Here is a 15,828-nt window from a genome sequence, read left to right as displayed (position 1 = left end):
ATTTTTGCAACAGTTAAGAAACATGTTATGAACTGAAGTTCTCACCCTGGGCCAGCAGGGGGATACTGTAGATAGTTATGCAAATAAGGGATCAAAAGTGATGTTCAGTGATTGGATAGTTTTAGAAAATTGTTATGGTTACATTGTACTGGAGCTCTATATAAGCAGGCTGACTGAACCCTTCAGTTCAGTTCTGTCCTGGCCTGTGAATAAACAAGAGCTGTTTGAAGAATCGCTGTGTCATCTGATATGTTCACCCACAACTTAACAAAACATCTATTGACAATGGCTCTGAGTCCCTAACTTTGTTTTCATCTTTCAAGACTTCCACCCTTAAGACTCCCACCCTAAGACTTCCAAAGTCTTAATCTTTCAAGACTTCCACTATCTTTTGAGGGAAGGGGATGAGGGATGGAAGTTAAACTTACTTCCTTCTGAAAGCGGATCTGTGGCCAAGTCTCTGCACTGAACTTATACCCATGTATAAGCAGGTAATAGATGTAGTTAGCTGAAAAGCAGTAAGATTTTGCGTAGATTTCATCAAATTTAGGTATCATGTACGGAAGCTGAAAAACAAAAACGGTTACTGAAAACCAAATCAACATTAATATTTATTTCGTTGGGGGAATTTCTACTCTGGCCTTCCGTTGTGATCGAGGTCATTAGGGCAGGTAAAGAAATGGTACTCTGAAAATCCAAGGCAAGACTTGGTGTACGGTAATTAGCTGTGAATATGAGTTTGTCAAGAGAAAGAAATACAGCAAGGAAACAATATAAATGTGGAGATCTGCCTGGAACCAATCGTCCCAACTTGTTTTGAAGTGATATATATTATATTTCTAGAGGATACCTGTTAAAACATCTGCTAGGGAACTGTATATTGGTTTTAGTTACCGTATTTTTCGCTCTATAAGACGCACCAGACCACAAGACGCAGCTAGTTTTTGGAGGAGGAAAACAAGAAAAAAAATATTCTGAATCTCAGAAGCCAGAACAGCAAGAGGGATCGCTGCGCAGTGAAAGCAGCAATCCCTCTTGCTGTTCTGTCTTCTGTGATAGCTGCGCAGCCTGCATTCGCTCCATAAGACGCACACACATTTCCCCTTACTTTTTAGGAGGGAAAAGGTGAGTCTTATAGAGCAAAAAATACGGTATTTGTATAGAACTGAGTATGAGAATAATAGAATCATAGAATTGGAAGGGACACTAGTCCAACCCCCTCCAATGCAGGAATATTAGATTTTTGTCTTACCATTCTAACAATAAAAATAAAAAGCATGATCCAGCAACATTTAAACACTTGCATCTAGATAATTTGGCTAGATAATTCTCAGCATTAGGAACATGCTTCTGTTGTCAAGTTTCAGAGTCTGAATCTAAATTTTATGAAAAGCAAGACATATTCACTTGGAAGTAAGTCTCATGGTAAATAGTGGAAATTATTCACAGGAAAGTGTGCGTTGGAATGCAGCCTAAATAAATTTTGTCCTGTCATTTTTTCCCCTTAAGCATTCCGATGAATAAGAGTGTTTAGCTTTGCACAGGTATAGCAAACTTTTGTCAACAGTTCCCTTCTACGAGTTCAGAAGATTGATACAGACCTGATTCCAATTCTGTGAACATAATGTCCACATGCTTGAATTAAAATCAGCCAGTGAAAATTCTCCAGTTAAATTCAGAGCATTGACTGTGTAGTAAAATCCAGAAAAGGCCTATGGATTAAGGCAGGTAAAAGTTAGACCTCAACGGTGGTTTTATTTTTATTTTTTCTTACTTATTTACTATTTTACAAAAACAAAAGCAAGACAGAAATGAAATGGGATAAAATCTGTAAACACACAAACATGTGTATGTCTAGAAACATGATTCTAAACAATAGTTCACCAAATTTCCTTTAGAGCAGAACATGGGAAACAACAAATTGGGATATTATCCTGCATGTTATTCCAGAAATTTCTTAATAAGACCCCTTTTCCGATGAACATTTATTTTCTTGAAAACTCCTTATTTAGCTCTTATCTGGGAAATCCTTATTATCTAAGTTCCTTACCCTGTTCATCCAATAATAGCAACCAACTTTTCAACTTATCTCTTTTTCAACTTATCTCTTAATCATACATAACATGATTATTTGGGGGAATTCAGATAAGCGATATCCTGTAATTTCTTGAATAGTTTCCAGTTGTGAAGAAATGCTGACTACACAACTACACATACATGCACACATAGACAGACGAACAGCACAATAAGCACCAGGCAAATAAAACGTACCACAAAGTTCCCTTTAACCTTTGGCTGATAGACGCCATTAAACGAACAGTCTTCCTTCCCCCTGCAACTTGCGAAATCAAATAACTTGGATACGGCTTCCCTGCAAAGAGCTGGATCTCCACTTCCAGTGACATTTACAAGCTGGTCTGGGTTGTCGTTCTCTGGCCTTAAAAATGCCGTGCAGAGACTGCCATACAAGTATTTCGTGGTTACAACAGTTTTATAATTCCGAGGATAGCATGGGTTACTGATCCTGGATTTATCACCTGAATTCTGTCAGTTGACAAACAATAAACAAACGAGAAGGTTTTAAACAGGAGGGATAATTTCAACAGGAGTCATTGTTACAGGCAACGTCACTAAAATAGGCCGTATGTTTTGCATTTTTCCCTTTCCAATATGCATCCATAAAGGGAGGCAGCTTTGCAGTAGAAAAACCTCCCCCAGTGCTTCTCTGAATTCCACCTTTCTGAAGTTGCTTTGGCTTAATAAAAACCACTGGGTTTTTGTTACATCAGCTTTTGACTTCCTCTGTTTTCTAGTCTCTCCATCTCCCCCTGTGGCCAGTAACTCGGACATAACTTAGATTGTCAATCGCTTTTTTTTTGTCTTAAAAAAGTTCAACCATTCCTAAAATGGCATTTGGGCACGTCCCGCTTTTTACTTTTTGAAAGAAGACTGCTGATTGAATCTCCACTGCTCCAGGCTTTTTGTTATGAGAAAATAGCAAACAAGCCATGCAAACTTATGTACTGAAGTTCTCACCCTGGGCCAGCAGGGGGATACTGTAGGTAGTTATGCAAATGAAGGATCGGAAGTGACATTCAGTGATTGGATAGTTTTAGCAGGGGGATACTGTAGATAGTTATTCAAATGAAGGATCGAAAGTGACGTTCAGTGATTGGATAGTTTTAGCAGGGGGATACTGTAGATAGTTATGCAAATGAAGGATCGAAAGTGACGTTCAGTAATTGGATAGTTTTAGAAAGTTGCTACAGTAACGTTGTACTGGAGCTCTATATAAGCAGGCTGACTGAGCCCTTCAGTTCTGTTCTGGCCTCTGAATAAAGATGAGCTGTTTGAAGAATCGCTGTGTCGTCTGATATGTTCACCCACAACTTAACACAAACTGTTTGTTCCACCACTGAACTCTCTACCCTTCTCTGCATTCAAGAAGCAGACCGTCCTAGCAGAAGAACATTCCCTCAGCCCTACCTGTAGTATCGATGCCAGCAGTTTTTTCTCTGCTTCATCTCTCCCGTAACACTGGAAGCTGTGCGTGTACACACTGTATTCATAGCCGTACAGCTGCACTGGCAGCGTGCTGTTGGTCGTGTCGCCAGTCTCATCAGGGATGAACGATATTTGAGTGGAGGCCCCTCCTAAATCGAGGGCACCCGTGGTCTCTGCTCCGTGGGGATGGACCCAGGCCCTCCAAAGGTTTCTCTGGAAAGGAAGAAGGTAGATTTTGTTATGTACTGAAGTTCTCACCCTGGGCCAGCAGGGGGATACTGTAGATAGTTATGCAAATGAAGGATCGAAAGTGACGTTTAGTGATTGGATAGTTTGTATGCAAATGAAGGATCGAAAGTGACGTTCAGTGATTGGATAGCTTTAGAAAGTTGTTACAGTAACAAGGTACCGGAGCTCTATATAAGCAGGCTGACTGAGGCCTTCAGTTCAGTTCTGTTCCAGCTTACAAATAAAGAGCTGCTTGGAAGAATTGCTGTGTTGTCTGATATGTTCGCCCACACTTAACAGATTTGACATCCCGGGCCACCATGGGGTTCTGCTCTCCTGTCTAAACTTCCCTTCTGAGCTTACAGGGCGTCACGAAACTGTGCTGAGATCGATGCAGAAAGCGCTCCCCAGATCGCCTGTGGAAGCCGTATAAATCAGAATGTTCTTCCAAAGAATGAAGCCAAAGAAGTAGCAAGACGTTGTCACAACAAGAGTGTGGAATAGTATAGTTCACCCTACGTACATTTGATCAGGGTGGTTGGGGCGCCACCAGTTTCACTTAGGAAAATATGCCAACCAGGCCTGTATTGCAAGCCAAATGTGTAGGCAAAGATGTTCAGCCCGTGCACAGTCAGCACCACAATGCTGAAACCAACAGGACGGGCCAGTTCCAGGTTTGAGGGGGCATTGGGCAAAGTGTGTGGGCCCTGGCAAGCTTACCTGGCCATAAAACAATGAACAGGGTGATCGTACAATGACTACTCCAATCGACACAATATAATATCACCACTGGTGATGAAAGCAAACAATAAACGTCCATAGAAATGGCAAAAGCAGTTTATTTCCCAAATACCGTATTTTTCACTCTATAAGACGCACCAGACCACAAGACGCACCTAGTTTTTGGAGGAGGAAAACAAGAAAAAAATATTCTGAATCTCAGACGCCAGAACAGCAAGAGGGATCGCTGCGCAGTGAAAGCAGCAATCCCTCTTGCTGTTCTGGCTTCTGGGATAGCTGCGCAGCCTGCATTCGCTCCATAAGACGTACACACATTTCCCCTTACTTTTTAGGAGGGAAAAAGTGAGTCTTATAGAGCAAAAAATACGGTAGATTTTATCTTGAACAACTGCAAATGCAGTAAATGAAGAGTTCACTTATGATATATCAGTGGTTCAGTGCTCATTTCTTCTCTTTCCAAAATAGGTTTTATCTTGAACAATTGCAAACGCAGTAATGAAGAGTCCACTTGTGATGTACCAGTGGTTGAGTCTTGGATGTTGTTCTGGTAATCAGAAGTTTCATCTCTAATGAATCCTCTGACATTGCGATGTGAGTGGCACTGTGGTCTAAACCACCGAGTCTCTTGGACTTGCCGATCAGAAGGTTGGCGGTTTGAATCAGCGCAACGGGGTGAGCTCCTGTTGCCAGGGGCGTAGGAAGGAGAGCGGTGGGGGCAGTTTGCCCCAGGTGTCATCCCAGGGGAGGGGGTGACAAAAAATCCCCCCGGGCAGATCACCGCCGCACCGATTGCACCCCCGGCGGATTGACGCAGCAACAATCAGCCCCCTCTGGGCGGGACCACCGCCACATCAATCATCATCCCCCCAGTGGACCGTCGCTGCGCCAATCGGACAAATGCCAGCTTCCTCGGCCTGAAAGTGAGATTAGCGCTGCAACCCCATAGTCGCCTTTGACTGGAGTTAACTGTTCAGGGGTCCTTTACCTTTACCTTTTTACCTCTGACATCGTCCTCTTTCTCTGCTCCTCCCGATGGAAACATGCAGATGGAGCCAAATACAGTGGTACCTCGGGTTACATATGCTTCAGGTTACAGACGCTTCAGGTTACAGACTCCGCTCACCCAGAAATAATACCTCGGGTTAAGAACTTTGCTTCAGGATTAGAACAGAAATTGTGCTTCGGCGGCGCGGCGGCAGCAGGAGGCCCCATTAGCTAAAGTGGTGCTTCAGGTTAAGAACAGTTTCAGGTTAAGAACGGACCACTGGAATTAATTAAGTTCTTAACCTGAGGTACCACTGTATACCCCTGCTTTAAGTCATGGACATACTGTCTTCTTTTGTGTATTATTTACTACAAAGCTCGATGACTAAGCTCTTTAGCGATAAAACGTCGGATTATGAGCCCTGAACCACTACTATATCACAAGTGGACTCTTCATTTACTGCATTTGCAATTGTTCAAGATAAAATAGTTGCCCAGGCTTCCATAGTAGCAGCGGCACCGCTCTGAGCAACCCCAGGTGGCTAGGTCTAGCTGTCCTTTTGATTTCTCACAATAACCCAGAGCAACACTACATCAGGTGCATTGTGGGAAAGTTGGCTAGATCTGGCTGTGTGGCACTGATCAGTGCCAGGCCAGAAAAATAATGCCACCCCTCAAATCAGCGGACATCATCAGTGGCCTCTGTCAGGGTACTAGTACCTTGGTAACTTGGCCAGATGCTATCACCACTCCTGTCAACAGAGCTCCTTATTCTGTGCACAGGGAAAGAGTTCCCTGTGGGATTTTGTCAAAGAGCTGTGAAAGCAAAGGGGCTGCCGTACATAGGGACAGGGCTATTGTGCCATCGTTTCCTCTGTTCCCAGTTTGGTGTTTTAGCACCAAAGGATGAAAGGAAGATTGCTCCACTGGAAGAACTGGGGGAACCTGAGAAGGGCAAGGCTTAGGAGGACATCGAGTGTGGAATGTAAACCACAAAGTTGCATCTGCAAGTGTGATCAGGGTGTCTTAGAGTGGTGGTGACTGTTGTAATGTGCTTGGCTTATTCTGGAGTGAGGATTGCCTACAATTTAAAACTTCTGTGAAATTTAGAGGGGTTTCCTTTGCCTGGGCAAGCTACCTTTGAAGGTGCCTCAGAAATTGCAACTAATCCAGAATGTGGCAGCTAGACTGGTGACTGGGAGCAGCCGCAGGGACAGTATAACACTGGTCCTGAAAGACCTACAATGGCCCTCAGTTTGTTTCTGAGCACAATTCAAGGTGTTGGCGCTGACCTTTAAAGCCCTAAACCAGGGGTCAGCAACCTGCGGCCCATGAGCTACAAGTGGCCTACGGAGGTCATTTAAATGGCCCACGAGCCACTCCTGAACCGAGCCGCCCGCTCGGCGAGTCCCCGCACACTGCACTAAACTGGCACAGCGCAGAGCAGGGACTTGCTTCCGCAGTGCCAGAAATCACGTTTGTGCAGACACAAACGCCAAAATTTGCGTCTGTGATCCGGCCCACGGAGCGATCTCCATGGGAGTGAACCGGCCCAGGTGAGGTAAACACTGCCCTAAACGGTCTCGGCCCTGTATACCTGAAGGAAGGTCTCTACCCCCACTGAGGTCCAGCTCCAAGGGCCTTCTGGTGATTCCCTTACTGCGAGAAACGAAGTTACAGGAAACCAGGTAGAGGGCCTTCTCGGCAGTGGCACCCTCCGTGTGGAACATCCTCCCACCAGATGTCAAACAGATAAACAACTACACAACTTTCCGATGACATCTGAAGGCAGCTCTGTATAGGGAAGTTTTTAGTGTTTCATTATGCTATTATTATTATTATTATTATTATTATTATTATTATTATTATTATTATTTATACTCCGCCCATCTGGCTGGGTTTCCCCAGCCACTCTGGGCAGCTTCCAGCAAAATATAAAAAATAATAAAATGTCAAATGTTTAAAACTTCCTGACAGTCTGCAGGCAGGTAGGGTCTCAGCCGGCGTACCAGATGGAATTTATAGGCAGCTGCCCTGGACACAGAATTGACCTGTGCCTCCAAGGACAGCTGTAAGTCCAAAATGACTCCCAAGCTGCACACCTAGTCCTTCAGTGGCACAGTTACCCCATTCAGGACCAAGGAGTCCCCCACACCTGCCCGTCCCCTGTTTCCCCAAAACAGTACTTCTGTCTATATTTGTTGGAAGCTGCCCAGAGTTGCTGGGGCAACTGAGTCAGATGGGCGAGGTATAACAACAACAACAACAACAACAACAACAACTTTAAATGGGTGTTGTTATTTTAAGAACATGACTCAATGTCATCCCCTTATATGATGTTTTATGCCTTTAACAGGAGACACCAGTTTGCTAGGTAAAACAGAAGACTAATTCAATGCAGGAACCTTTGCTATAAAGATAATCTTAGTACTACAACCACAATTTAAGGTGGTTGTATATCTATATATGGATACATCGTACCACAATCTTCCCTTTCCTGGAGGTTATGCTAATCTCAGCGTACATCCGTTCAAACACTAGCAACTCATCAAAGAATAGTATGCAATAAAAACATGCAGTTTTTTCCACGCACCTCCAAGAAATTGCCCATTAAATAGTTGGCTGTTATCCATCCGTACACCCCTTCCTCTTGCCCGGTTATGATTTGAGTGCCCCTAAATTCAAAGGGCAGGTCTGCGAAGTATTTTTGAATGCTCCGAAGGACTTCATGGGCCGCTGATTCATTTTGCAACCTAAGCAAGTCACAAGAATACAAAACGCTGAGTGGCCGAAAGGAGACGTTTGCCCTTTGTCGTCTGCCAAAACTAGTGACTAGACTTGGCAAGTCAAGGGTTGATTCATACATGCATGTACATCACTTAATTATTCAACACTGGATGGTCCAGGGAAATGTGTGGGCTGCTTTCGTGGGAAAATACCAGGTCCAAAATGATAGCAGGGAATATGAATGTTCTACTTGTAGTGATCACTTTGTGCCAGCTGGTCCACACATCAATAGTCAATGCTCTGGTTTGCACATTACAGTAAAGGTAAAGACTGTTAGGTCCAGTCGTGACTGACTCTGGGGTTGCGGCGCTCATCTCGCTCTGTAGGCCAAGGGAGCCAGCGTACAGCTTCCAGGTCATGTGGCCAGCAGGACTAAGCCGCTTCTGGTGAACCAGAGCAGTGCACAGAAACGCCGTTTACCTTCCCGCCGGAGCAGTACGTATTTATCTACTTGCACTTTGACGTGCTTTCCAACTGCTAGGTGGGCAGGAGCAGGGACCGAGCAATGGGAGCTCACCCCGTGGTGGGGATTCGAACTGCCAACCTTCTGATCGGCAAGTCCTAGGCTCTGTGGTTTAACCCACAGCGGTAGTTAATGACTTACCATGAATGTGCATATCTGGGCTGTGAGTCCCCTCACCACTGACGCAGAGAGAAAACAAACCATGAATTCTGGTTTAGCTGAACAACACATCATCAGTTGTTTTGAACCCCCCCCCCCCAAAAAAGAAGTCCCACAATCAGTATGCCGAAAAACTAACCATGGCTATAGATTGGGGTTTGTTGGGAGCATCTAAGTTCTGGTTTATGAATCCTGGTTTATATGTGATGCTAGCCAAAGATCATGGTTTGTTTTCTTTTCTATTATTATTATTATTATTATTATTATTATTATTAACCCCACCACCGAGACCACAGAGAGGACTGTGTGTCATGAGGGGCAGAGCCTCCATCTCTGAGGTTGTCCCCCCCCCCTCAATCTCCAGGTTGCAGATTCTACCATTCTGCTTGTCTCAGTCATGGTCTCCTGAACTCGGGCCCCCAACTGTTTTGGGACTACAGTTCCCATCATCTCTTGCTAGCTAGGGATGATGGGAGTTGTAGTCCGAAAACAGCTTTGGGAAACCCTGGTCTAAGTAACGAACATCAGCATAGCCTGAATTGTGCCAAAATGCTTCAGGGAATGGGTGCCGAGCAAAACCACACCAGGAAAAAAAATATGCTGTGCATCTTATTTATACGGATTAATCACTGGTGTGTTTTTAGTATAATCTATGTGCCCTTGCCGCGGGACCACATTCATCCAGTGCTTTACCAACTGCACTGGCTCCCGGTGGAGTACAGGGTCAGGTTTAAGGTGCTGGTTTTAACCTTTAAAGCCCTATACGGCCTAGGACCCTCGTACTTATGGGACCACCTCTCTTGGTATGCCCCGCAAAGGACCTTACGGTCCACAAATAATAATATCTTGGAGGTCCCGGGCCTCAAGGAAGTTAAACTGGCCTGAATCAAGGACAAGGACTTTTCGGCTTTGGCCCCAGCTTGGTGGAAAACTCTACCGCAGGAGACCAGGGCCCTGGGGGACTTGACATCTTTCTGCAGGGCCTGCAAGACGGAGTTGTTCCGCCTGGGCTTTGGTCCGGGCCCAGTTTGACCCCTTTCTATGGGACCCTGTAAGTTACCTCTTTGGCCCTTTAATCGGCTCATGTGGGACCAACATGGATAGCTGGTCCTGATGAATACTTGAGGTTCCTCACCCCTATGTTGTAATTTGTGGGCAATCATTTAATTTTATCCTGATTCTAATTTATAAGCTGTATTTTAATCAATTGTTTGATTGTGTTTTAATGTATTTGATGTTAGCCACCCTGAGCCCAGTCTTGGCCGGGGAGGGCGGGTTATAAATAAAAATTTACTTACTTACTTACTTACATTGGCCGTTATCTATACCATTTGTCAACACTTAAAAGAAAAATCTGTGCACGCACAAAGGATTTTATACAACCACTGGCACATGCACAACAACAAATGCAGGCTGTTGTCAGGTATGCAACATGGGCCAAGCCCCCACTTTCTCCCTCCTCCCTGGTTGTGGCAGCCCATGGCACAAAGTCCTTGTTTGCCCCCTCCCCCCAAGATTACACATTTATTACAAAATATTCAGGAACACTCTGATCTGGGATCAACTGTCTTCTACAAGGCAGTCAATAGTCACAACAAGTTGAATCTGAGGGAAGATTCTACTCACCAGCAATACCCCTTGGGAAAATCCAAATCCCTCTTTGGTTTATGGGCGTTGTCTTAACATGCTCATATCTATTAATCCCCATAGACTGATAGGTTTTAAGGCGAGGATGAGAAGACTTTGTCATGAATAATTTCCCCCGGCTTTATCCACTTAACAATGGACAAAACGATACACACAACACATCAGCGTCTGCTGTGGTTTCCAACCATACCTCAGAAGTCTCATGCCGGCTGTGGCTCCCAGGTAGACAGGTGTGGTCCTATGTAGGTCTGATGGAATTTTCTCCTTTACTTTATTCATGCAATCATTAATGGGCTTAGCAATTTCTTGAGGGTTGCTCGCATAGCTGGATATCCCAGGACCTAGGAGAAGGGGGTTAATGGATTCAGTTTTGTTACTCACCAAGACTTTTACTATTCCGCTCTATCTTTAAGCTAGTGTCATTCTGAGCACTTTTGTTTCTTTATTTGGAAAGCAAATAAATAAATTTAGTAAGTAAATAGTGTGTAGGAACACTTGAACATTACAGTGACCATAGAACCAGATGCAGAGAGAAGGCCTTTGACAACGTTGAATGGACTTTCATGAAAAAAACTATTGAGATTATGAACTTCGGAAAGTCATTTCTTAGAGAAATGGATGCAATTTATTCTGACCAACAGACAATGCTGATAGTAAACAATGTAATAGGAGGAAAATGTAAAATAATGAAAGGGACGAGACAGGGATGTCCCCTGTCACCATTATTGTTTATTAGTTTTAGAGATCCTGGCTAGAAGCATAAGATCAGATGAAAAAAATAAAAAGGATAGCAGTAAGTTATAAAGCATATAAGCTAAAGGCATTTGCAGATGACCTTGTGTAGAAGACCCTTTGACTAGTATACCGAACAGATTCTTAAGTTTGGAAAAGTAGCAGCTTTTAAATTAAACAAAAGTAAACCGAAAGTATTGGTGAAAAATGTGATGGAGCAATATAAAAAAGACCCACAACAAGTAACAGAACTGACAATTGAGAAGAAAGTTAAGTATGGATAACAGCTAAGAATATAAATATTTTTAAAGATGGAACCATAGAATGGTCGAGTTGGAAGGGGACCACAGGGTCACCTCAAGTCATTTTATTACTGTCGATGACCAATATCAAGCCTAGGGTCATCTAGTCCCAAATAATGCACCATCAAATATATAAGATGTTGGAAGTATGCAAGAAGTGTCATGTGTCATGTTTCATGTTTCAGGCAGGCTTCATTCCTCCATGCTGTGCCCCAGTCCACGGGATTTCAACTGGTGGATTGTAAAACTTATCCCTGTTCCTCCCAGTGGCATAGCATGGGTTGCCAGTGGCCCGGGCCACACAGAGGCAGAAGGGAGGGGAATGGAGGGAGTACGCATGCACATTCAGCTGCCTAATGGCACCTGCGTCACCCAGGAGATCACAGCCTGAGAGATAAGAAAAGGCAACTGTTCCATTGTCTGGAGAGTTCACTTCCTGGTTTGCATGGCGAAGCCGTTTTCAATGGAGACCAGCATCTAATCATTTCTGTTTCAAATTATAATTGCTTTAATTCATTCCTATGTAAACCACTTAGTGAGGTGTATTATTATTTTTACCCTACAAGTAGCACATTACATTCCTAAAATAAGAACCTGTAGCTACTTTCCCTCCGCCCACATGTGTGGTTTACAGCAGTATAACAGCTCTGGCTGACGAAGTTGAAACCTAGTAAGGCTCAACATTATCCATTTTGGCCTGGGATAAATCCAGACGGGTGGCCCTTAAAAGTTAAAAACACATAAGCACATAAGCAACCAGGGTGAGAATTCTGCTTCAGATTTATATAGATAGATTATGCCGAAATGGCAAAAATGACCAGAAGAATCAGAAGTCCGGAAGACAAAAATTTTAATAAAGAATGGGGAAAATATATAATTTATCTTAAAAACCACTGTAAACAGTTAAAATTGTTAGTAGGATTGGAATAGCACCTGTGGTTTAATGGTGAATTTTGGATATAATGGAGATGTAAAAGATCTGGATTATTATAAAAGATGCAGGAGGAAATGACTAACAATAGGACCCACAAAGGGGAGGAGGGAAGTCCAGGAGATTCTGTGGGATCTATGTTGTAAGTTAGATATGTAATTGTAAAACTGTAATTTTTTGCTTCAGATTACAGCAGAGCCGAAATGATCCTGCCTTTAATTAGTTTTTTTAAAAAACCAAACCAATCCCACAAAGCCCATAATTTTCAGACGGGATTCTATTTGCAGGCTTCGGTTCCTATATATATTTCCATTCCTGTAGTACAAGAAGCTTGGAAAGAACTTCAAATGCTCTTTCTGAAATGACACGGCCTAATTGCATGCATGAAAGGATTTGCTCAGGAGTTTGTACCCACCAATTGAAAATCTCACTTTGCTGAACAGCAACCTGGGTGGCACTGTCGGTTAAACCACAGAGCCTAGGGCTTGCCGATCAGAAGGTTGGTGGTTCGAATCCCCGTGATGGGGTGAGCTCCCATTGCTTGGTCCCTGCTCCTGCCAACCTAACAGTTCGAAAGAACGTCAAAGTGCAAGTAGATAAATAGGTACCGCTCTGGTGGGAAGGTAAACAGCGTTTCCGTGCGCTGCTCTGGTTTGCCAGAAGCAGCTTAGTCATGCTGGCCACATGACCCAGAAGCTGTGCGCCGGCTCCCTTGGCCAATAAAGCGAGATGAGCGCCACAACCCCAGAGTCGGCCACGACTGGACCTAACGGTCAGGGGTCCCTTTACCTTTACCTTTTAACCTTTGATTAAAAGAGTCTGTGCCTCAAAAGAGAAGAAGGAGAGGGAAACCGTGATCCATGCAGAGAAAATCCCACGGTTTAAGCAAAATTTAAAGCCTAGGTAGGCACTAGGAAATAACAATGAAAGGGTTAGTCATGAGATACAGTGAGTTAGCATTCGTGTTGAAGCAGGCGACCTCGAGAGTCAACCTTACTCAGATTAAACGACCTCACAGGGGCGTTGTGAGAATTAGGGAACAAAGAAAGGGAAGAACCCTGGCACTCTTTGGAGTTATAGTGGATTAAAAAATGAACGTAAGAAGAGGCTGCGGGATCAGGCCAGTGGAGCATCTAGTCCAGGATTCTGTTTGCAGAAGCCAAACAGATACCCGGGGAAAACCTGCAAAAAAGGATTCAAGCACGAGAGAACTGTCCCCTCTTGCAGTTTTCAGCCACATGCCTTCATATGCAATGACCATCATCGTTGTTCTAACATCGTTGTTCTAATCCAGAATGCGGCAGCTAGACTGGTGACTGGGAGCGGCCGCCGGGACCACATAACCCCAGTCCTAAGAGATCTGCATTGGCTCCCAGTACGTTTCCGAGCACAATTCAAAGTGTTGGTGCTGACCTTTAAAGCCCTAAACGGCCTCGGTCCTGTATACTTGAAGGAGCGTCTCCACTCCCATTGTTCAGCCCGGACACTGAGATCCAGCACCAAGGGCCTTCTGGCAGTTCCCTCTTTGCGAGAAGCAAAGCTACAGGGAACCAGACCGAGGGCCTTCTTGGTAGTGGCGCCCGCCCTGTGGAACGCCCTCCCTTCCGATGTGAAGGAAATAAGCAGCTATCTTCTCTTTAAAAGACATCTGAAGGCAGCCCTGTTTAGGGAAGTTTTTAATATTTAATGCTGTATTGTTTTTAACACTTGATTGGAAGCCGCCCAGAGTGGCTGGGGAAACTCAGCTAGATGGGCAAGGTATAAATAATAAATTATTATTATTCTTATTATTATTAGCCTAATTTTCTTAGGTGTGCATACACACAAGCATTCGCACCCACAGGAACAAGCTGCCACCGCAGTTTCCATTAGACTGGGGCAACAGAGAATGCAGATGATTTCGATCTGCCGCTGCCACTGCCGTCCCCACTTGCTAATCTGTCACATTTTGAAATGCCACAGGCACGCAAATGGCAAGTCGTGCACGATTTCCACCCTACTACATGACGCACCAACTTCCCACGCCCATTTGGAACAGCAAAACCTGTCCCTGAGTCATTTGCCCAGTCAATACCTTCCCACTGAGAAGCCCGCCCCAATACAAGAAGGCTGCTTCAATTGCTTTGCCTGCCATTCTACAGTGGTACCTCGGGTTACATACGCTTCAGGTTACATACGCTTCAGGTTACAGACTCCACTAACCCAGAAATACTACCTCGGGTTAAGAACTTTGCTTCAGGATGAGAACAGAAATCGTGCGGCGGCAGCGGGAGACCCCATTAGCTAAAGTGGTACCTCAGGTTAAGAACAGTTTCAGGTTAAGAACAGACTTCCAGAACGAAATAAGTACTTAACCCGAGGTACCACTGTATTTTGATTTATAGTTGTGGCAGGCAAATTCAGCCACTAGTTGCTTAATTTTGGGGTTTGTTGCATTTCATTCACTTATTGTGTAAAGTGCTGTGATTAATAATGAAAAATAAAATAAAAATAATTCCTTGAAAGCACTATCATACCCCTTTAAACAGTCATGGCTTCACCCAAAGAAACCTGGAATCTATAGTGTGTTGTTGTTGTTGTTGTTGTTGTTGTTGTTGTTAATCGAGTTTATATACCGCCCTATACCCGGAGGTCTCAGAGCGGTTCACAGACAAAATCACAACATATATAATCAGAATAATAAAAACAACAACCCAATAACATCCCCTCAGAAAAGGGGGTATAGGGTTTTAAAAGGTTAGAAAGGAATTTTTTTCCCTGGTGCCTAAAGGTGTGTAATGAAGGTGCCAGGCGAACTTCCCTGGGGAGAACATTCCACAGACGGGGAGCCACTGCAGAGAAGGCCCTGTTCTTGTGTTGCCTCCCTCTGCACGTCTTGAGGAGGAGGCACATGAAGGAGGGCCTCAGAAGATGATCTCAGGGTCCGGATAGGTTCATATGGAAAGAGGCGGTCCTTGAGGTATTGCGGTCCTGAGTCATTTAAGGCTTTATAGGTCAAAACCAGCACTTTGAATTGGGCCCGAAAATTCATTGGTAGCCAGTGCAGTCAGACCAGGATCGGTGTAATATGCTCAAACTGTCTTGCTCCACTGAGCAACCTGGCCACTGAATTCTGCACTAGCTGACGTTTCCGAACCATCTTCAGAGGCAGTCCTGCATATAACACATTGCAGTAATCTAACCTTGAAGTTACCAGAGCATAGACAACAGCAGTTAGGCTATCCCTGCTAAGGCTGCTGCAAGTACTTAAAGGGAAAGGGACCCCTGACCATTAGGTCCTGTATTGGCCGACTCTGGGGTTGCGGCACTCATCTCGCTTTATTGGCCGAGGGAGCCGGCGTACAGCTTCC

At 44.3% G+C, this 15,828-nt stretch overlaps 1 protein-coding gene across 1 annotated transcript in view; it reads right to left on the bottom strand.

Moving 5' to 3' along the window:
- ENTPD3 (ectonucleoside triphosphate diphosphohydrolase 3) overlaps positions 1 to 15,828 on the bottom strand; it is a 28,332-nt gene that overhangs the window by 3,720 nt on the left and 8,784 nt on the right. The window contains 6 exon segments of the mRNA XM_081883102.1: positions 429 to 566; positions 1,602 to 1,712; positions 2,272 to 2,544; positions 3,487 to 3,717; positions 8,051 to 8,210; positions 10,704 to 10,854. Coding sequence (XP_081739228.1) covers positions 429 to 566; positions 1,602 to 1,712; positions 2,272 to 2,544; positions 3,487 to 3,717; positions 8,051 to 8,210; positions 10,704 to 10,854 — 1,064 coding nt within the window.

The sequence above is a fragment of the Podarcis melisellensis genome (assembly GCF_964234715.1).
Source record: "Podarcis melisellensis genome assembly, chromosome: 12".
Taxonomy (NCBI): Eukaryota; Metazoa; Chordata; class Lepidosauria; order Squamata; family Lacertidae; genus Podarcis; species Podarcis melisellensis.
This window is presented reverse-complemented; position numbering and strand designations above follow the sequence as displayed.